This window comes from Trachinotus anak, unplaced genomic scaffold (genome assembly GCF_046630095.1).
Source record: "Trachinotus anak isolate AG129_WGS33_773 ecotype Australia unplaced genomic scaffold, CSIRO_AGI_Tana_v1 ptg000011l, whole genome shotgun sequence".
Classification (NCBI taxonomy): Eukaryota; Metazoa; Chordata; class Actinopteri; order Carangiformes; family Carangidae; genus Trachinotus; species Trachinotus anak.
The window spans coordinates 2,930,809-2,952,477 of NW_027273862.1; the positions used below are offsets into that span (position 1 = coordinate 2,930,809).

At 43.4% G+C, this 21,669-nt stretch overlaps 2 protein-coding genes across 2 annotated transcripts in view; both read right to left on the reverse strand.

Moving 5' to 3' along the window:
• LOC139627414 (neural-cadherin) overlaps positions 1-21,669 on the reverse strand; it is a 245,134-nt gene that overhangs the window by 184,839 nt on the left and 38,626 nt on the right. The window lies entirely within an intron of this gene.
• Positions 807-17,610, reverse strand: LOC139627416 (uncharacterized). The gene is made up of 2 exons (XM_071488147.1): positions 12,039-17,610; positions 807-9,504 (listed from the first exon to the last, which is right to left on the reverse strand). The coding sequence occupies exon 2, from the start codon at positions 8,888-8,890 to the stop codon at positions 7,892-7,894; it is 999 nt and encodes a 332-aa protein (XP_071344248.1). The 5' UTR covers positions 8,891-9,504; positions 12,039-17,610; the 3' UTR covers positions 807-7,891.

A 21,669-nucleotide genomic window follows, 5' to 3' on the forward strand; every position in this document is an offset into this window, starting at 1 on the left:
TCAAACCCCCTGCCAAATTTGAATTAATAAAAATATTGCCAAATATATAAAATTAGGTTTCAAACTTGTGAAAAAATAAGCAGTATTATCAACGCTGGAACGCTGGGGGTGTGTCCGCTGGAGGCACTGAAACCACACCCACCATCGGGAGAGCTTTCGTATCGCTTAACGGTCTAACAAATTTATGCTGAAAGGAAACATGACTGCGTCGAACAGCTATATTGATTGTATACATACACACACACACACACACACACGTGTTGTACATATTTTCACATTACAAATTGCTCTGAATTGTCCGATGACCTGGCTTCATCTATTTCGATGCTGGCATCGGTACGAGAAATAGTTTATAAGCTACACACGGAGCTAACTTAGCCCGTTTTCCACCGGTCAAAAAACCTGCTACGATCCGCTAACATCAGGCTTCTGTTGGCAGTGATGGTGCCGTCATACCAGAAACTCTGCGGCTACACTGATCGTGGGGATGAAAGAGTGAGCTGCAGAGCTGCAAAGAAGTGTATCGGCTTTTAATAGCGGGTTTACCCGCTATTTCATGAGAGGATGGAGCGGAACCAACCTTCTGGTCATAAAAAGAAGGGAAACGTCATGAGTGAATAACAATGATTATCTATTCATACATTATTGTGTTATTAGCTAACCAGCAATAACACTGAGCAGGAGAACCACTGATGCTGGTACGGTCCAGACTTTTATACCGCTACAGCTTTAGGGGCGGGGTATGCTAAGTGGGGGTCCAAGTGCATCATCAGTACCCCGTTTAGGCCCAGCCCAAAAAAACGGTCAATGCAAAAATGATGAAACACAGTTTAACATACAACTGCACAATTCAGTACTACACAAGTTTCACATGATTCACACGTTTTCAGGAGTAGTTCTCCAACATATATAGGATCTTTAAATACCAACTTAACAGAGTTCATTTAAATTTATGTGTTACATATATATAAGCCTGAATGCTAGCTGCTGTATGTTGGCCATTAGCACTGTGAATCAAAATTAGCCATTATGTTCTATACATTACAGAGTGAATGTAATTTACTGAACTGTCTTTACGCAGCGGTGTTATTTTTTTAAATAGGCAACACTGTAGAGGTATGAAGACGTTTGCTAGCTGCCTACACTCAGTGCATTTGGAAAGTATTTTGATATTTTTTAAATGTTGCAGTCTTATGCTAAAAGCCTTTAATTTAAGCCTCATTAATGGACACTCAATACCCCATAATGATACTCAGTACCTCGTTGAAGCACCTTTGGCAGCAATTATAACCTCAAGTCTTCTTGGGTATGATGCAACAAGCTTTGCACAAATGTTGGATTTTCTGCCATTCTCAGATCCTCTCCAGTTCTGTCAGGTTGGATGAGGACTGTCAGTTGACAGACATTTTCAGGTTTCTCCGATGATGTTTGATTGGGATCAAGTCCCTGAGATACTCCAGCGCTGAATGGGCTGTATGCTTTTTCATTTTCCTATTGGACAGTATACCTTCAATCCAGTCTGAGGTCCGGGGCACTTTTGACCAGGTTGTCATCATCTCTACTTTGCTCTGTTCAGCTTTCCCTGTCCCTGCCCCTCAAAAAAACCCCAGACTATGATGCTGCCACCACCATGCTTCAATGTTGGAATGATATGAGACAGGGGATGAGTGGTGACTGGTTTCTTCCAGATATGGTGCTTAAAATTGAGGCCAAAAAGTTCAGTCTTGGTTTTATATAACCTTGCTTCTCACAGTCTGAGAGTCCTTTAGGTGCTTTTTGCAAACTCTAGGTAACTTTCATGTGTCTTTCCTTAAGGATAGGCTTCCATCTGGCCACTCCTCAGTGATGAGGAGAGCCAAGGCCTGCTGCAGTGATGACTGTCCTTTTGACAGTTTTTCTCCACACAGATCTCTGGAGCACAATCAGAATGACCCATCAGGTTCTTGTTCACCTCTCTTGCCAAAGGCCCTCTCTCCTTATTTCTCAGTTTTATCCCAGTTTACCAGTTGAAGGATTTCAGGACAGACACATAAAGACTGGTAGGTGAAATGAAGGTACTGTAAGAAGCAGAAACAGGCTTACATATAGAGAGTTTGAAAAAAGAAAACTGAAGTTCAGGCAGGCTGGCAAGCAAGACCTGTGGAGCAGGCCAGTGGACAAGGAGCTGAGAAATGGGTCTGGGGATCACAGGAGAACAGCAGGAGGATGAGGGAAGGACTGAGCAGGACACCCTGATTGGACAGCTTGGAAGCTGGGCCAGACAGACTGGAGCAGAGATTAAGGTAGGGCTGCTCCAGAGGGCAAGAGGTGGGCAGCACCCCCCGTCAGGCTCAGGGTATCAAGACAGGGTGCAGGGCAGGAAAAGGGCAGCAGGACAGGCAGACCTGTGGGGTGCTCAGGAAGCTGCAAGCTGGATATCTGGTTAGGCATTGCCAAATATAATTGAATGGTGACCTGGGAGGTCAGGCATTGTTTCAGAAGGAACTGTTGAAGCTATCTGGAGTTATATCAGCCGGACCACTGACAGGAGAACAGGAGCAGATGTTGGCTGGACTGCTGACTGGGAATAAGGAGAAGACTGGCTGTGACATGATGGCTGACTCAGAACAGGCTGGATGTTGGCTAGAACCCCTAACTCAGGAACAGACAATGCTAGCCAACTTAGGTGCAGACTGGAGGCTAACCGACTGGGAGGCTGTCTGGAGGCTAACATGCTAGAGATTTGCATGCTGGGGTACAGGGTGAAGGCTATCAAGCCAGCGTTTTGCATGCTGCAAGCTAGCAGGCCTGAGGCTAGCAGAGAGGGATGCAGGCTGGATGCTGGTTTGAAGCTGGCAGACAGGGAGTTAGGCTGGGAAACAGCCTGGAGACTTGTGGGCCTGGCACTAGCTAACTGGGATTCAGGCTACAGGTCAGCTAAGCAGGCAGACACTGAAACACTGACAACACTGAAACAGGCTGGTGGCTAGCACACTGGGAGACTGGCTGGGAATCACTGATGTTGATTCAGTACTTTAGCCACTCAGGCAATGAACTCTTTAATCATGTTTTTTTCTATACTTCCCTGTTCTGCTCAGAGACCTTTATCATCTCTCCAGGAGTAATGTGATTACAGAATAGAGCAAACAATCACAACATGCAAGACAACGTCATACTTCTATTATTGCAGTCAAACAACCACAGTCAAGGGTCAGTGCAAATTCTGCCCATTCATTGCACTTGGAACAAAGGAATATTTAAACCTATTGCTCTTAACCACTGGGGACCTGGGTGGTCCGAGCAGGCAAGACTGACAGTAACTTCCTCAGAACTTCTATTATAGACATCTGGTAAAGAGAGCTGCTGCATGCCAATTATTTTGCAAGATTCTTTGGAAGTACTACTACCTACTAGAGTCTCTTTTTGAACTTTCCATAAATGCACTCAAGGGTATTGAGAAAAATCATAAAGTTCCTCTTCAATCAAAGTGCCAACTGGGTCATAGTGGACACAAATGCAGACACACACAAAGACTCAGGGGTGCAGTGAAGGTACTTTAATAAGCAAAAAGGCTTACATGAAGTCTTATTGAAAAAGACTGCAGTTTCTGCAGGCAGACAAGCAAAACTCAGGCAACAAAAACCACAAGAAAAAACTGACAGAAGCATGAGGTGATACCATGTGTAACCCACCTGATAGGTAAGTAGCACTGGACCAGAATACTCTAGATTCACAAGAGGGAGTGATGAAGAATAGGATTAGACACCGATTGAGTAAGAGGAGAAACACACAGAGGTAAGTTTTGTAATGTTATTATATTAACACATGAAAAATGAACAGTTTTACAAATATGGCCGGCCTTCAGTTTGTATTCTTTTAAAAAGTGTCTTTTAAATTGGGTGCACCCTTTAAAAAAAAAAAAAAAAAAAAAAAAAAATATATATATATATATATTTTTTTTTTTTTTTTTTTTTTGCAACAGTACTAGCTTTCTGGTCTCTGGTGGGGATGGCTACGGCATATTTAGTGAAGTGGTCCGTAATGACGAGGATGTCCTTAGTGTTGTGCCTGTCTGGTTCGAATGAAAGAAAATCCATACAGACCAACTCCATTGGTCTAGTGGTTTGGATATTAACAAGCGGGGCAGCCTTGTCCGGTTGGGTCTTTCGCCGAACACATCGCTCACATGTTTTCACCTTCTTCTCTACCTCGGCGGCCATTTTCGGCCAGTAGAATCGTGATCTGGTAAGTTCAAGAGTGCGCTCAATCCCTAAGTGTCCCATTTCATCGTGGAGATTCCTGAGTGCAATGGGTCTTAGGGCATCTGGGAGTACTAGCTGGAAGAGGGTTTGTCCCTCACACTCCCGTGTCCGGTACAAAATGCCTGACTTCAACTGAAGCCTTTTCCATTCTCTTAGGATCAACCGCTCTTCAGGAGAGTCTGCTGTGTGATCTGCAGGTAAGTTGTTGGATTCCACCAGCTTGATAACTCTGTCGAGGACAGGATCTTCTCTTTGAAGTTTCCTGAGGTCAGACTCACTATACTTAGGTACTGTTGAGGCCCCATCTTGTGATTCACCTTCCAAGACAGCAGGGATTGCATCTGCTTGAATGGCAAGGGATTCAACGTAGCCATAGGAAGGTGATAGCCTGTCTCACAGTATGTCTTTGACAGGTAGCTGCGACAATCTCTGGGGTCACCAGTTCAAACTTGCCTGTGGATGTTAGTAGCTGGGAGGTGAATCGGTCAATCCTTTGGCTCTCTTCCTGCGACACAGCATCATTTTCCAAGGCACCATGGTGTCTCCTTGACAACCCATCCGCGTCCGCGTTCTGCTTACCAGCTCGATATTTGATATTGAAAGTGAAAGTCAAGAGTGCGGCTAACCAACGGTAGCTCACAGCGTCAAGCTTGGCTGTGGTAAGTAGGTATGTCAAGGGATTATTATCTGTAATGACAGTGAAGGAGTTCCCATACAGATAATCGTGAAAGTTCTCAGTGATGGCCCATTTAAGGGCCAAGAATTCAAGTTTGTGTGCTGGGTATCTTGCTTCACTGCAGGATAGTCCTCTACTAGCATAAGCAATCACCCAGGTTCCCTTCCTGCTCTTGATATAAAGCAGCTCCTAATCCTGTTGTGCTGGCATCCGTATGGAGCACATAAGGAAGCTTAGGATCCGCATAACCAAGGACTGGGGATGATGTTAGCTTGTGTATGATTTCCTCGAAGGCCTGTTGACACTCAGCATCCCAGCGTTCACCAAAGGGCTCTTTTGGGCTGAGGTATTTGCCATCACTTAAGCTAACCTTGACTCCTTTCCGCCGTGGTGGATATCCGGCTGTAAGGTTAGTTAAGGGCTTGACAATCCTGGAATAATCCTTTACAAACCTCCGGTAGTAACCAGAGAAGCCCAAGAAGGATTGGAGCTCCTTAAAGTTCTGTGGTCTCGGCCAGGTTTTCAAGGCTTGAACCTTTTCAGGGTCAGTCTTCACTCCATCGCTGGAAACAATGTGACCCAGATAACGCACCGAAGTCTGAAAGAACTTACATTTATCTGGTGAAAGTTTCAAGCCATATTCCTCGAGACGGCTGAGCACGTGGATGAGCCTAGTCTCATGTTCTCAAGAGTGTCCGAAAACACTATGAAATCATCAAGAAAAACAAGGACCTCCTTCAGATGGATGTCACTCATGCACTTCTCCATGAGCCGTTGGAATGTGCTCGGCGCAATGGTGACTCCCTGGGGCATCCGGTTGAATTCCCAGAATCCAAAGGGGCACACAAAGGCGGTTTTATGCTTGTCACTTTCATTCATCACAATTTGATAGTACCCAGACTTCAGGTCCATCACGGAAAACCACTTGAATCCAGCGAGAGCGGAAAACGACTCTTCCAGGTTTGGCAATGCATAGGAGTCTTTTATTGTTTGCAGGTTTACTTTTCTATAGTCCACACATAGGCGGACATTGCCATTCTATTTTCTCACCACCACGATCGGCGATGAAAATGGGGACTCAGACTCTCGGATTACACCAGCGTCAAGAAGGGTTTTAAGGTGCTTTTTGACTGCTTCATAATCCCGAGGATGAATTGGGCGAGGTCTCTGTTTGATTGGAGTCTCATCCTTAAGCTTGATGTGGTGTTGGATTTTGGTCACATGACCAAAGTCAAGATCGTGTTGGGCAAAGACATGAGAAAAGCTACTGAATTTTGTTGTAATTCTCTCTTTCCACTCCCCAGGAAGAGAAGGCCCGAAATCAAAGCTTTTCCCAGGGAGCTTTGCCTCCGCCTGCTGAGTAGAGCACTCAACAACATGCTTCTGATCCTCTTCATCACCTACAGGGTGATTTTCGATGACAGCATCTACAACAGCCAGGTCTGCGATAATGCAGTTGGTAGGTAGAATGATGTCACGTTCGGTTTCATTTCTAAGGAGGACAGGCAGTTTGTTGGAGCCACGCTCTGGTAAGGAAATGAGACAAGAGTCCACGAAAACACCGCCTGGCAAGGTGGATTTGGATGGTTGGAACAGGCCATATCTCTCTGTGTTGACTGAGCTGACACACATATAGCCTTCAAGAAGCACTTTTTGTTTTGCTGGAAGGACTTCCTGTTCTCTCCCTCTGAGCTTCACAAAACCAAGCTTTCCACTTGTTGCTTGCCTTCTCCTCAGTTGTAGTGTACGAAGGACGTGACTGTAACCATGGCAAGGTGAGCTATGGGAAGATGAAGACTCATCACAATGCTGATCAAAGAGAGGGTCTAGAGTGTTGGTTCCAATTAACAATGGGACACTACTATTTGACCGAAGATGGCAATTAAAGCCAAGGTTGAAATTTCTGGCTCAGACTCAAGAAAGGCTTTCGGGAACTTGAGGTCAACCTCCACATATCCCTGGTAAGGAACAGGTTGCCCATTTGCTCCTTCTACTTCAAGGATATCGCTGACGGGTCTGATAGGATGATCAGACAGATGGGTCTGATAGAAGGACTTGGCCACTGTGGTGACCTGTGACCCGGTATCAAGCAAACAACTGCAGTCCAGCCCACCTACATTTACACTGGCCGTACATTTGCTACCTACAAGATGTTTCGGCAATTTTCTTTTTTGTGTGACTCTGTGGGAGTAAATTGCAGGGTTTGGTTCACCTGCAGATGGGGGACATGGTGGTTGCTTGGCTTCCATTTTGCCCTCAATGGAAGCCCGTTCTAGTTTAACCGGGGCGTGGTAGGTAAGCCATTCTGGGCTTCCCAAGCATGCTGCTTCTCCCTGAGCTCTGCTTTCTTGGCCCGCACAAGGGTGGGATTGGGCATGTTGTTGCACGTGGAGGCAATATGGCCATCCTCACCACATTTAAAGCAATACCATGGCTTTGGTCTCACCATGGCTGTCATTTGCTGAAGCTGTCCCTCCGGCTGGGTATTTCTTGTCTTTTGCTTCTGTTTTGTACTTATTGTGGCTTTCTTTTTTTCAGGCTTCTCCAAACTGCATGCACTGAGTTTTGCGACCTGAACCTGAAGTTCAGCGATCCGCTTCTGGATGTCTTTGGTCATGGCTAAAAAAGCTTGTTCTGCTTCCTGTGGCGCGCTTATATCCTCTGTGTAGGATATGTGTGCAGCCTGCACATTTGACATAGCTTTTGGCTTGGTAAAACCAAGGTGCTGTTTCATTCTGCTAGCTTTGTTAGCCTGTTTGTCTTCCTCGGTTCGCAGTGAGAGAAGGAGCTCTGCAAATGATGGTGGCTTACTCTTGAGCTGCTCAAGCTGGAGACTGGTGATGAGAAGACTATTCCAGCATCCACGACAGAATTGCTTGAGAAGCTGCTTGTCAGCGTCATGAGAAGGGATTCCTCCTTTAGTGACCACGTAGCTTAATGCTGTGTGAAGTCGCTGCAGGTAATCTGATGCTTTCTACCCAGCATTTTGATTGTTGTTCAAGAATCGTGCAAAAAGCTCATCCCCATCTTCGACAGTGGCATAAGCAGAATCAAGTAAGGTCAAGTACTCTTTTGGTGAAGCTTGAGGCCCTAATGACTTGATTATGTTTGCTGCTGGAGGAGAAAGACTTTCAACAATTTTCCTTACCACTTGGGAGGCAGGGACTGAAGGATCATTCAAGCAGAACTCCACACTGTTGCGCCACGTGTCGTAGTCGACCTCAAAGGTTGGCTGAGGGAGTCGCCCAGAAAACTGTTTCAGTTTACAAGGAGAATGAAGGTGAGATGAAATTTCACTGCTCTTGACAATGTGTTCAACCACAACACGTTGCACTTCTGGCGTGCTGAGTTGATCTGAAGGTAAATGGAAAGGGCTGGTTCTTTCTCTTCCTGGAGAGAGAAGATCTCTTACCTCGAAGCCAGTCTGGGGTCTGTAGGAGGTCTGACTCACCTCAGTGGGGGCACTGACAAAGCTAGGGGCAGTAGCTTGGAGATCATTTTGTGTAAGAGGCGGCTCAGTTTCCACAGGGTTTTCACTGGTCTCAACTGGGGTCTCATTCCTGATGGATTCACGGATCCTAGCCAACTCCTTACGGAGGATATCGCCAAAATCCTTGCCGCTCATCTTAGCCAAGTCTTTCAACCCAGAAAGGTAAGTCTCTGTCGCACTGGTGCCCACATCACTAGTGTAAACGCTAGCAAGACTCTGCACATGGTGGATAACTTCAGATTTGGTAACACATGGTCTTCGGCAAGGTAAGCCAGTGGTTTCAAGGCCTTTTACGGCACTGCCATACTCAAACTCTGCAATTGCCTGAGTTACAGGATCTGTGGTAGGTATTTTGATTATTCTAGAGATAGACCCATATTGCTTGAGAAAGTCAAAGATCTCATTGTCAACCTCTGTACTGGTTAATCCACTGACTAAAACAGCATTTGGGATCTTGACATCCTCTGTCACAATGATATCCATTTTTAAACAAGGTAAAGACTGAATTGTCAATGAACTTGAAAGTGAATTGAATCAACACGACCAACATACCTCAAAAATGAATTTTTCTTTCAAATACACACAAATGTGTCCATTTAATCCATTTATGAATGGAAATGTATGAATTAAATCTCTCCCTCCTGGCTGGCTCGCCAAGTTTTACTGTGTAACCCACCTGATAGGTAAGTAGCACTGGACCAGAATACTCTAGATTCACAAGAGGGAGTGATGAAGAATAGGATTAGACACCGATTAAGTAAGAGGAGAAACACACAGAGGTAAGTTTTGTAATGTTATAATATTAACACATGAAAAATGAACAGTTTTACAAATATGGCCGGCCTTCAGTTTGTGTTCTTTTAAAGTGTCTTTTAAATTGGGTGCACCCTTTAATAAAAAAAATTGTCTCTTGTTCTCCAAGGAAAGAAAATAAAGATTGTTCCTTTAATTGTTCTGAGTTGCTCTGAGTCCTACCACACCGACAGGACGACAGATGATGAAGAGAGGGTCCTCTTCAGTCCAGATCCAGATGTTCCTGGCTCACCATCTCCCTTCTGGGAGAGAATCCAGAATCCAGGGTATCCAAAAAACCCAGCCTGTATAGCACAACAGGCTTAATTAAATCTATTCACTTCTTTCTTAACTGTACAGTTTGTATTTTCCAAATATAATCAATTTCTATGTGTAATGTAGCTTTTCACTGTTAACTTATTACAAGATAACTGCTTCATTACAGGGTTAGCATATAAATCCACATGTAAATGATTATAAAACCACTCACAGTTAAACAGTAAATATCCACATTGGATTAAAGTAAGTAAAATCAGAATCAGAATCAGAATCAGAATCAGTTTTATTGCCAAGTATGTTTTCACATACAAGGAATTTTTTCTGGTGATTGGTGCAATTGATCAGCAACAGTGGGGCTCTCTAGCCTTGTTGATAAGGCTAATAGCAGATGGGAAGAAGCTATTTTTGTGGCGAGAGGTTTTGGTCCTGAAGGACCGCAGCCTCCTGCCAGAGGGGAGTGTCACAAAGAGTTTGTGTCCAGGGTGGGAGGAGTCAGCTAAAATCTTCCCTGCACGCCTCGGAGTCCTTGAGGTGTACAGGTCCTGGAGGGACGGAAGATTGCAGCCAATCACCTTCTCAGCAGAGTGGATGATACGCTGCAGTCTGTTATTGTCCCTCTCCGTGGCAGCAGCGTACCAGATGGTGATGGAGGAGGTGAGGATGGACTCAATGATGGAGGTGTAGAAGTTCACCATCATAGTCCTTGGCAGGTTGAACTTCTTCAATTGCCTCAGGAAATACATCCTCTGCTGAGCTTTTTTGATGAGGGAGCTGATGTTTAGCTCCCATTTGAGATCCTGTGTGATGGTGGTTCCCAAGAAGCGAAAATGCTCCACGGTAGCCACGGGGGAGTCACACAGGGAGATGGGGGTGGGTGGGGCTGGGCTCTTCCTGAAGTCCACTATCATTTCCACTGTCTTCAGAGCGTTTAGCTCTAGGTTGTTCTGCCTGCACCAGGTCACCAGACGGTCAGTCTCCCACCTGTAGGCAGACTCATCGCCATCAGAGATGAGTCCAATGAGAGTGGTGTCGTCTGCAAACTTCAGGAGCTTGACAGACTGATGGCTGGATGTGCAGGAGTTAGTGTACAGGGAGAAGAGCAGAGGAGAAAGAACGCAGCCTTGTGGGGATCCAGTGCTGATGGTCTGGGAGTCAGACACGTGCTTCACGTGCTGCCTCCTGTCAGACAGGAAGTCGGTGATCCACCTGCAGGTGGAGTCAGGCACGCTCAGCTGGGAGAGCTTGTCCTGCAGCAGAGCCGGGATGATGGTGTTGAAGGCACAGCTGAAGTCCACAAACAGGATCCTGGCGTAGGTCCTTGAGGAGTCCAGGTGCTGGAGGATGAAGTGGAGAGCCATGTTGACGGCGTCATCTACAGACCTGTTGGCTCTGTAGGCGAACTGCAGGGGGTCCAGGAGTGGGTCAGTGATGGATTTGAGATGGGACAGGACAAGGCGCTCAAATGATTTCATGACCACAGAGGTCAGGGCAATGGGTCTGTAGTCATTTAGTCCTGTGGGCCTTGTTTTTTTGGGGACAGGGATGATGGTGGAGGATTTGAAGCAGGCTGGCACGTGGCAGGTCTCCAGTGAGGTGTTGAAGATGTCCGTGAACACTGGAGACAGCTGATCAGCACAGTGCTTCAGGGATGATGGAGAGACAGAGTCAGGACCGGCTGCTTTGAAGGGGTTCTGCTTCTTAAAAAGCCTGTTGACATCTCTCTCCAGGATAGAGAGAGATGTTCCTTTGGTAGGGGAGGAGGGGGGTTCTGATGTGGCTCTGATGTGGAGGTTAGTGTCAGGCTTGTCCCACTGTCTTTCAAAGCGGCAGTAGAGCTCATTCAGATTGTTGGCCAGACGGAAGTCATTAATGGAGTGGGGGGGTTTAGGTTTGTAGTTTGTGATCTTTCTGAGCCCTTTCCAGACAGAAGCAGAGTCATTGGCTGAGAACTGGAGCTGAAGTTTCTCAGAGTACAGTTGTTTAGCTTCTCTCACCGCCTTGCTAAACCTGTACTTGGACTCTTTAAACTTGTCCCTGTCCCCACTCCTGAAAGCTTCCTCCTTTTGCCTCCTGAGCTGACTGAGCTTAGCTGTGACCCAGGGTTTGTCATTGTTATAACTCACCCTGGTGCGTGATGGGATACAGCAGTCCTCACAGAAGCTGATGTATGACGTCACAGCCTCTGTGAACTCATCCAGACTGTTGGAAGCAGTCCTGAACACCTCCCAGTCAGTGCAGTCCAAACATGCCCGCAGATCCTCTATGGCTTCACTGCTCCACTGCTTCGATGTCTTCACAACAGGTTTACACAGTTTTAGTTTGTAATCAGTAATGTAATCTTGTAATATCTCGTGCCTGTGTGCAACAGCACTGTATTACACAGAAAAATTAGGCAGTCTCATAACTCATGGCATTCATCTTAACGATGTCTCTTTCCATTCACACATGTAAAAACAGGCACGTATGCTCTTTTTTCACACACACATGCTCGGTGGCTAACACACCACGAGGGCTAACTCGCGGAGCTAACAGCTAGCTACCCACACTTCACAGCACTCACCAGGGAAATAAAGGAATAAACAAAGGTAAGGTTCCCAGGGTCGCTTCTCCGTGGTCCACCAGTCACTCAGGTATTTCTTTTTCCTCCACAGTTCCTCAGTGTGCACGATATCAAGTATTTTTTCAGACTTTTTCCACTCCGACTTCTGTGTTTCTGTTGTCGTCCTGCCGCCACTCGGTGCTCTGCGTATGTATCACTGAGTGTCTCACTAACTGCACCAAGGGGGCGGAACATGAGCCGGTCTCTCCAATAGCAATTCAGCTACACTTCTATGAGCGAATTAAATTTCTTTCCCTTCACAGAACCACTTTTAAAGTGAAATTAGACCTCTGGGATAAAATAAATAAATAAATAAAATACAGAATGAAATAAGGATTACAATTAGTAATTAAATGAAAATTATGCTCAATGAAAGAAAAATATAAAAAATAAATATTTCTCACTGTTATAACATTTTTTTCTTATTCAGGTAGGTAACAGGTAGGTTCTTTTTCTCTCTTTTTTCCAGGTTACAGAACTAACATATTTCTCAAAACAGGTTACACATGCAACAGAACAGACGAACTGACAAGGAGTGAGGAGATCACAGATACTAAATACAATATAATTAGAGTGGAACAGGTAATTGTAGAGGTGGGAAACACCCCTGCAACAGAAAGTAACAACAACACACAGATATAAAAAAATACATTTCAAAATAAAACAGGAAATAATACCAGAGTCCATGCAAAGAGTCACTCAAGGGGCAAGTAAAGAGAAGTTTGGCTGGGCGACCAGCTCTAGGAAGACTGCTGGTTGTTCCAAACTTCTTTCTTCTTCCATTTAACAATGATGAAGACCACTGTGCTCTTGGGAAGCTTCACTGCAGCAGAAAGTTTTTTATAGCCTTCCCCTGATCTGTGTCTCAACCCTCTCTGAGCTCTGCAGGCATCCCTTTGACCTCATGGCTTGGTCTTTGCACTGACAGACGTGTCTTTCCAAATCATGTCCGATCAAGAGTTGATCAAGAGAAGTGGGAGGCACTTGAGCTAAATTTCATGTGTCATAGCAAAGGGTCTGAATACTGAATGTCAGTTATATTTAATTTTTTCCTTTTTAATAAATTTGCAAAGCTTTCTGAAATCAAAGTTTTCACTTTGTCATTATGGGCATGGAGTGTAGATTGAGAAAAAAATAATTTAGATAATTAATATGATTTTAGCATAAGGCTGCAACATGACAAAATGTAAAAGGGGTACAGAATATTTTCTGAAGGCACTGTTCTATTAGGTCAAGCATTCACTTGGCAGAAATTAATAGTCAAAATGACAGAAAAACTTCATAATAAAAGTTATAAAGACCCAGGAAAATGTATCTTATTTAACTGTAAGTCTATTCAGCTTAGCGACTGTATGATACATGACCCACTGATAACCCACACACGCAAGGCTGCATCATATTTCTTTGCATGCCAACCTTGACCAAACCTCCCGTCAATACAAACTACTAAGTCTACAATTTTACTCTGTTTCTTCTTTCATGTAAGCCAGACTTTTATGCATGGACTCTTATTCCATGTTAGTGTTGGTGACTTTCAGTTGAAGTTTGGCCATTTCACCACCTGGATGTACTCAGGCCAAACCTCCCACCTTCCCACCTGGACACCTTTACTACGATAAAAAAAGCAATTTGTTCATACTCTGAAACCACAATGGCTTGGATGGTTTGCCCCCAATTTCTCATTATCCACATCTAAATAGGCTATTGTGTGCTGTGTGGCTGGGACTGATAGAGGTTGCATTGTAGGCTGGCTTACAAGAGATTGTGATAGAAAAAAAAGAGGTACAGTGAGACTAAAATTAGAGCAATTGTTTGCAACAGAAAGAACGACCGACTCGATAAACACTGGTCACAAAACAAATAAATTAACCATCCATTTAAATGCAGATTCTTTCAATACTACAATTAATGTTGGCATCAGTTTTCTCTTTAGGGGGTGTTATTATGAACATCGAGTGGTACATTAGGTGCCAAACATACAGTAAATGTTATGTCTGTGTATATAAAAAACATGTCAAGGGTGTTGTAACAACAGTTGATAGTTGCTCTATGAATTAAAGGGTTGCTCCACCCTGTTAACAAAACTAAGAGTCTACAGGAGAGGCTGTACTTTAAACTAAATACTAATGTCAGCATGCGACACAACAGTGCTGTTTAGCAGATGTAGCAGGTCACCGTGGTAAACACAAAGCACAGCTGAGGCTAATGGGAATGTTATCAGTTTTGCAGGCACTGGCTCATGAACCAAACTATTGGAAAAATTACAGTTTTGATCTGATGGTGGCGCTGTTTAAAAGATTAGGGGACCACACTTCATCATGAGGGGGCATTAATGGCTGTGCCAAATATCAATTCAGTCCATAGTTATTAAGATTTTTCAATCAATACCACATATCTTGAACTCAGGGTGCTGTAAGAGGTTAAGTCTGTGAACCAGGTCTGTACACAATTTATTGCAAATTTATCTGTCCAGCTAATTCTCCAACCTGAACAACAATATACTGTATGTCTGTTTTTGGAGTTGGGGGATTGGAGCTCTTATGTTTGATTATTTACTTATTTAGATCTTAGTTTGACAGTGGGGTATTTCTTTTTGTTGTGCAGGTTTATTAGATATTGTGTTAAGCTTGAGACCGTCTGTCCTGTTTGTTTATTTGTTAGTTAAATTGTTAGTTTTTATGTTATCCCCCTGTGTGTCTTAGCTGGTCTGATCAGCCAGTATATATGTTCCCTTGTGTTCTTCGTCTGTAGGTCAGTTGAGTTAGGTTGAGCTCTGGGTTATTTTGCCTCAGTTAGTTTTGTTACTTTGACCTCTTTTATGGGCCCAGCCTGGTTTGGTTTGTTTTTTGTAATTTGAACTTTGTTCATTTGGAGTAAATAAATCTTTTTTTTGATAAAATACCTGTGACTCCTCATCACCTTACAGCTCGGTCCCTCAGAGCACAAAGTCAAGTCTTATATTGCATTCTCAGTTGCAATTGATGAGAACACAGACATTATGGATGTTGCTCAACTGGCCATATTCATGTGTGGTGTTGATGAGACTTTGACCGTCACCGAGGAGCTCCTTGAGTTGGTGCCTATGACGGACACCACAGCAGAAAACAACATTTTCACCTCTCTTGTTGGAGCACTGGACAGGGTCAGAGTGGACTGGGCCCGTGCTGTCAGCCTGGCTACAGATGGTGTACCATCAATGATCGGGAAAAAAGCAGGCGTTGTGACAAAATTCAGAGAGAAAGTACAGGTTGCAAATGGAGGACATGAGTTTTGGACATTTCACTGTATTTTGCACCATGAGGCATTGTGTTGCAAGTCGTTAAAAATGGATCACTTCATGGAAGTGGTTGTCCGTACTGTTTCATCTTTCATCCAAGCCAGAAGTCTGAATCAGTGTCAGTTTGACAGCCTTCTCAGTGATAAATATAATGTTACCTGTGGTCTGCCGTACCACACTGAAGTAAGGTGGTTAAGCCAAGGTGCCGTGCGTTTCTTTGATCTATGAGAAGAAATTGGACAGTTCATGGGGAAAAAGGGCAAACCAGTGTTGGAATTGCAATCCCCAGAATGGCTGCAGGACCTAGCATTTATGGTGGATATTACAGAGCACTTGAATAATCTGAACAAAATGCTGCAAGGCCACAAAAAAGTTGTTACACAGTATTATGACAACATACGTGCGTTCAAGTTGAAGCTCAATTTGTGAGAGACACAACTGTCAAGTGGTGACCCTGCTCATTTTCCTCATCTAAAAGTAGCAGTAGTAACCAGAGTTCATGCTGACATGAATTGGTACAAAGACAAAATTACAGGATTGCTGTGGGAGTTTGAGCAACGGTTTCAGGTATTTGGTGAACTCCAGACAGAATTTGCAGCTTTCTGCTCACCATTCACAGTCAATGCTTCTGATCTGCCTGTCAACATCCAACTTGAAATAATTGACTTGCAGTGTGATTCTGATTTGAAGGACAAATTTGACTCAGTGGGCTTAGACACATTTTATCAGTATCTCTTGCCAGGGTACCCCACATTAACAGCCCTTGCTGCAAAAGTTTTGTGCATGTTTGGGACTACTTACCTTTGTGAACAAGTTTTCTCTGTAATGAGCATCAATAAAACAAAGCTGCACTCAAGACTCACACACAAGCACTTAAATGACATACTGAAATTGGCTGCTACTCAGGATTTGACGCCTGATATTGATGCACTTGTGAAGGCTAAAAGATGCCAAGTTTCAGGAGCAAATTAAATGGCGAGTAAGCCTACTTCATCTAAAATGCTGCTTCAGACACTTGTGCACCCTGAGGAATATAGTTCTGTGAAAATAAATACTTACTGTGGAAATATTCAAAGACACTGAACATTGTGCAATATAATGTCAGTCAGCAGTCTCTGTACAAAATAGTTTGGTGGAACTCTATTGTTCATGCACTGCCACAACTTTCATGTATTTTTTATAATACATTTTATACATTTACAAGACAGGGGGATAACTTAACCTTCTTCCTTAATAGTTCCTACTTCGGTTTGTATGGTGTGGTGTGTCAGTTCAGGTGGTCAGGATTACTATACAGATGTGGAAATGAATGTAATTTTAAAATAATTTCTAAATCTTGACAAGCTGTTTTGATCATAAAGTAAAATACTATATTGTTCAGTTCCAGATACCTCTGACTAAATGTTTTGTGTCTTTGCAGATACACTGTGATCTGCAGGTTGTAATGCATATGTGTAAATGATAAACTGAGGCATAATATTGTTGAAATTGCACTTATTTTTCTTAAGAAATTTCAGGTTCATAATGTTTTGTAAAAAGATACTTCATTAAATGTGAACATTTTCAGAATTTACTTGTACTTTTTTGCGCTAAAAATAAAAGAAAATGTTAGAGTTGTCATTATTTGTAGATTATTATGCTATGACTTTACTGGTCCGGCCCACTTGAGATTAAATTGGGCTGTATATGGCCCCCGAACTAAAACGGTTTCAGGTATTTGGTGAACTCCAGACAGAATTTGCAGTTTTCTGCTCGTCATTCACAGTCAATGCTTCTGATCTGCCTGTCAACATCCAACTTGAAATAATTGATTTGCAATGTGATTCTGATTTGAAGGACAAATTTGCCTCGGCAGGCTTAGACACATTTTATCAGTATCTCTGCCAGGGTACCCCACATTAACAGCCCTTGCTGCAAAAGTCCCTCAATGGGATTGGGACAGGAAATATGGGGGAGAGAGAGGGGATGACTCACAACAAAGGGCCCAAGCTAGCTGTTATTGTAGCTATTAATATTACAAACAAGACACATAATGCAGTTCACGTGACCATGGAAGCATGTGATAACATGTAACATACACAGGTAAATGTAATGGCCCTGTTTTCACCAGCCAAACTCATTGATGTGAGACGGTGAGTCGGATGTGCGCTGTTCTTCAACAAAGGGGAAGCAACATGATGTTTGTGTGAACATGTGTGTATGGAAATTAGAACTAAACACGTGTGCACTCCTGGTGAAGGGAGAAGGGATAATAGCAAAGTTTATCAACCGCGTAACCAGAATGGAAGGAGGAAGGAGTGAGTGTGTGTGTGTGTGTGTGTGTGTGTGTGTGTGTGTGTGTGTGTGTGTGTGTGTGTGTGTGTGTGTGTGCGTGCTACCCACAGTCAGTGACGGTGCTGCTGTCTCACAGTCTTTCTCATATTTCCCTGTGTTCATTAAACCATATGTGAATAAACGACCGTATATTGTGAGGTTGTCATGACTTTTTTTGTATGTGTGTGTAAATCTTTTCATATTGGAGTCGGTCTGAGTTGTAAAATTAGCTGCATTCAGCCATTCATGTCAATGTAACTGTGTGAAAATATTTCTATGTAACTAAATATTTACTGATGATTTGGCACATCGGCTGCTTAATGGGGACAACAGCAGCAATTCCTCCGTGTCAGAGTTTAAACATCCCATTTATGCATATATGGTTTTTATCCACAGTGGATGTGGACGTGGAGATGACCCTCGTGTTTTCTAATCAAGTAGCCAATCAAAACTCTTATATACATGGTTGCTGTGTACAAAGACATGTTGTGGTCACAAGTTACCATGGCAGTTCAATTAGAAAGTGATTATAATACCTCAAACTCCACTGTTACATTACATATGGTGAGTGAGGTAACTGGGCAGCCCTGAATGTCTAACCAAAATGTATGCATCACGTCTCTACTGACATGCTGTGGAACTGATGCAACATTAACTACTGTGATATACTCTCTCCCCTGACAGCGTGTCATCAGCCCCTCTACTCCCATCCTGTTATCTGTTGTTGATTAAATACAGTCTTTTATGCTGAAAGGCTGTATTCTTCCAGATATCATCAAAGCAATGTAATATTAAGAACTCAAATTTTGACATGGGCTCCAACATTAACATAAGTACCACCCACACCTAAAGATCTAATAATGAGGGAAATCAGGTTGTATATTTTTATTTCTGCGTCTTGCTCAGAAAATGAATAATAATAATAATAACAATAATAACCGTATTCTTGTTTCTGCTGCCAAAAATTATATTTGATGCCAGCCACACATAAAAAATAACTTAGCCTCAAAAGGATTATTTTAATTTGGTAAAACAAAAAAACAAGTTGTTTTTCTCATTTCCCCTGCTCTCATTCTAGTGATGAAATCAAGTGGTTAAACCAAACTCTAACCCAAGAAGTCGGACTCTTGGCCCACTGAGTCATCAGTTATAATAAAAAATTAAATAAACATGTATCCCCATACCAAAAACACATTAAGAGTGTGAGCTGGAGTCCACCCCTCTCTCTCTCCACCCACGCTGCTCCAACCGTGCCAGGGAGGGCACTCATGCTTAATGAATTGAGACAGAAGGCCAGATAAATGTGACCAGTTCAGTAACGGCAGCAGGCAGCCAGAGAGAGGCTACGACCTGCTCGCTATGTTACATATACAGGGAGCACCGGAGGCACCCTGTAGTCCGATCCCTGCTTCGCTCTGCCTCTGGTTGGCATAAACATCTAATAGGGCCTAAAAGCCTTGGATGAGAACAACACATGCTGGGTAAGTGGTTGAAAATGGGACATGGAAAAGGTTTTAGGACATTCCAAGAACAAAGCATACAGCCAGCGTCTGTTCTAATCTATGAGATATGTCCCCATAGTGTGGGTTATGGCTGTGTATGTGTGTCTGTGTGTGTGTGTGCGTGTGTGTCTCTCTCTGGGGGTATATGTTGGCCTGTATGCGAGTCGTGGTATACTGTACAGTTTGGTTCTGTGTGTAATTCTGTGTATACATGCAGGTGGTTCTGTCTGTGTATGTGTCTGTGTGTGTTTACATTTATGCTTGTGTACAACATAAAAGCATGAATGCATAGTATGTGTATGGTCTTTTGTGTATTTTGCTTGTGTGTCTGTGGGGTGTGTTAAGGATGTACAGTGTTGTGTCTGGTGTATAACAGCATGTCTGCATGTTACTGTGCATATACAAGTCAAATTTTATATGCACGTGCATAGGAATGTTTATTATTCAATAAAACTACAGTGGGTTTGACACTGTGTATGTGTGTGTGTATGTGTGTGTGTGTGTGTGTCCGTATGTGTGTGTGTGTGTGTGTCTGTGTGTGGGAGTTGCTGCTAAGAGGGCCAGCACATATCATCGCTTATTGGAGATGGAGAAGATGTTTCCTCAGGGGTCAGTGAGCAGCCGTCACTTCACATGAAGGCAGCCAGGAGGGAGGAAGTAGAGAGACAAAGCAAGGGATGGGTGAGAGACAACAGAGCGGACAGAGGACAAGCAGTGTGGGGGTGGGGGGGTGGTAGGAGAGGACGGAGGCAGCGCTTCCTCAAGTCTGACTGGCGTTGGGAGAGAAAGAGGGAGAAGTGAAGAGAAGGGGTGAAAGAAAGGGTGACAAAGAAAGACTAGGAAGTGGAGAAGTGAAGGGAGAAGAGAGAGAATAACAATACATTTGCCAGAGGCAAAAAGTGAGAAGAATGAGGGCCAAACCGTGGGTTTGTTACGTAAAGCTGGGATCAGACACAGGTCAGCACATCAGACCAAACACAATAGATAGGAGGCGAGCAGTTCAGGAGGAAAGACTAAATAATAGAAATGAAACAAGACAACGGGACGACAAATGCTACCCCACTGCACTGCAAACAAGCTCACCTACCCCCTCCCTCTCCAGGAAATACTCTTTTCCAAAACACCATAAAAATTATCTGGGAGAAAAGGGAAATGATTGAAGCCTGTTTATGGGCACCAGCGTTTCCCCTTAGCTGCCAGTAAATACTTCCTCTCCTCCAACGGAGTGGGTGTTTTGGTATTTATGAGTTTTAATAGGAAGAGTGTGATCATCATATTGACCGCCCTGCTCAGATCCTAATGGCTGCCTTAAATCTCACAGAAACACACTGTATTCTAGGGTGAGTTACAGTCAAATTAACATGGAGAGCGAGGCCGGCGGGGCTGCTCCAGCCAGAGGGGAGGAAAACAATAGCTCAAATGGGGGTCGGGGGGTGGTGGTGGTTGTTGTGGGCGTGGTGGTGGTGATGGGGGGGATAAACGATTTTTATCAGTAGCAGAGAGAGAAAGAGATGGGTTGGGGAGAGTGGGAGGAATCCAGTGTGCTCGCCTTCCATTATAGGAGTCATAAAATAGTTTTAATGACCAAATATTGGGCTCTTTGAAACAAGATACTGGATCATATTACAAGCATTATGGTGTCACACTTTGGCTCACACACTTTGGTGCAGGCAACATTGTGTAGTGCCTTTGTGTACATCTGTATTTGGGTATTCTGTATGCTGTTCTTACATCCATATCTGTATGTGTGTGAGTGAACATGTGAGTATAACTGATTGTCAGTTGATTTACTGTAAATTCATTACTACTAAATGTGTGCTTAATAAAGACAAGACAATAAAGACTGTATAAATATATTTTCATCCTGTTTTCTCATCTCCTCTGTCTCGCATGTTTATGACTTTTCTGCCTCATTTAAATGTTCCACATCAAAACTTCCAGCTACATTTTTTTTTTTTTGATTAGGGCAGATAAAATGAAAATGAATGAGTGGAACATTTAATTCGTCAATCAACAGAAAATTAATCTTCAACAACTATTTTAATTGATTGAATGTGTTTATATATAGTTATATTTAAAAATAGCTCCTTTGAAACAAAAAAAATAATGAAACAGAGAAAAGCAGCGAATCCTGACATCTGAGAACTGATTGTTGTAATTCTAAACAGGAGCAAATAGTGTTCTTTGTTAGGCTGCAGTTTCAGCTGCAGGAAAGAAACATGGTGCACAAGTGAGTATTCAGGGCAGCAGATCAACCTGGAGACGGTATGATGATAACACCCAGTGCATGACTCACTGATGTGTTTTCATAGTTTTGGGAAAACCCTATGGCTCACAGGAATAAGATGTGTCTGGCTGTGGATACACTGTTGGTGGGATGTTTGTTTGGTTTTTGTCATGCAAGTTGTTGTGAACTTTAAAAGCACTGCACACTCATGGCACATCCACACCGGTGTTTTGATTCTTTCATATTTTTCCTGATCAGACATATTTTCAGGGC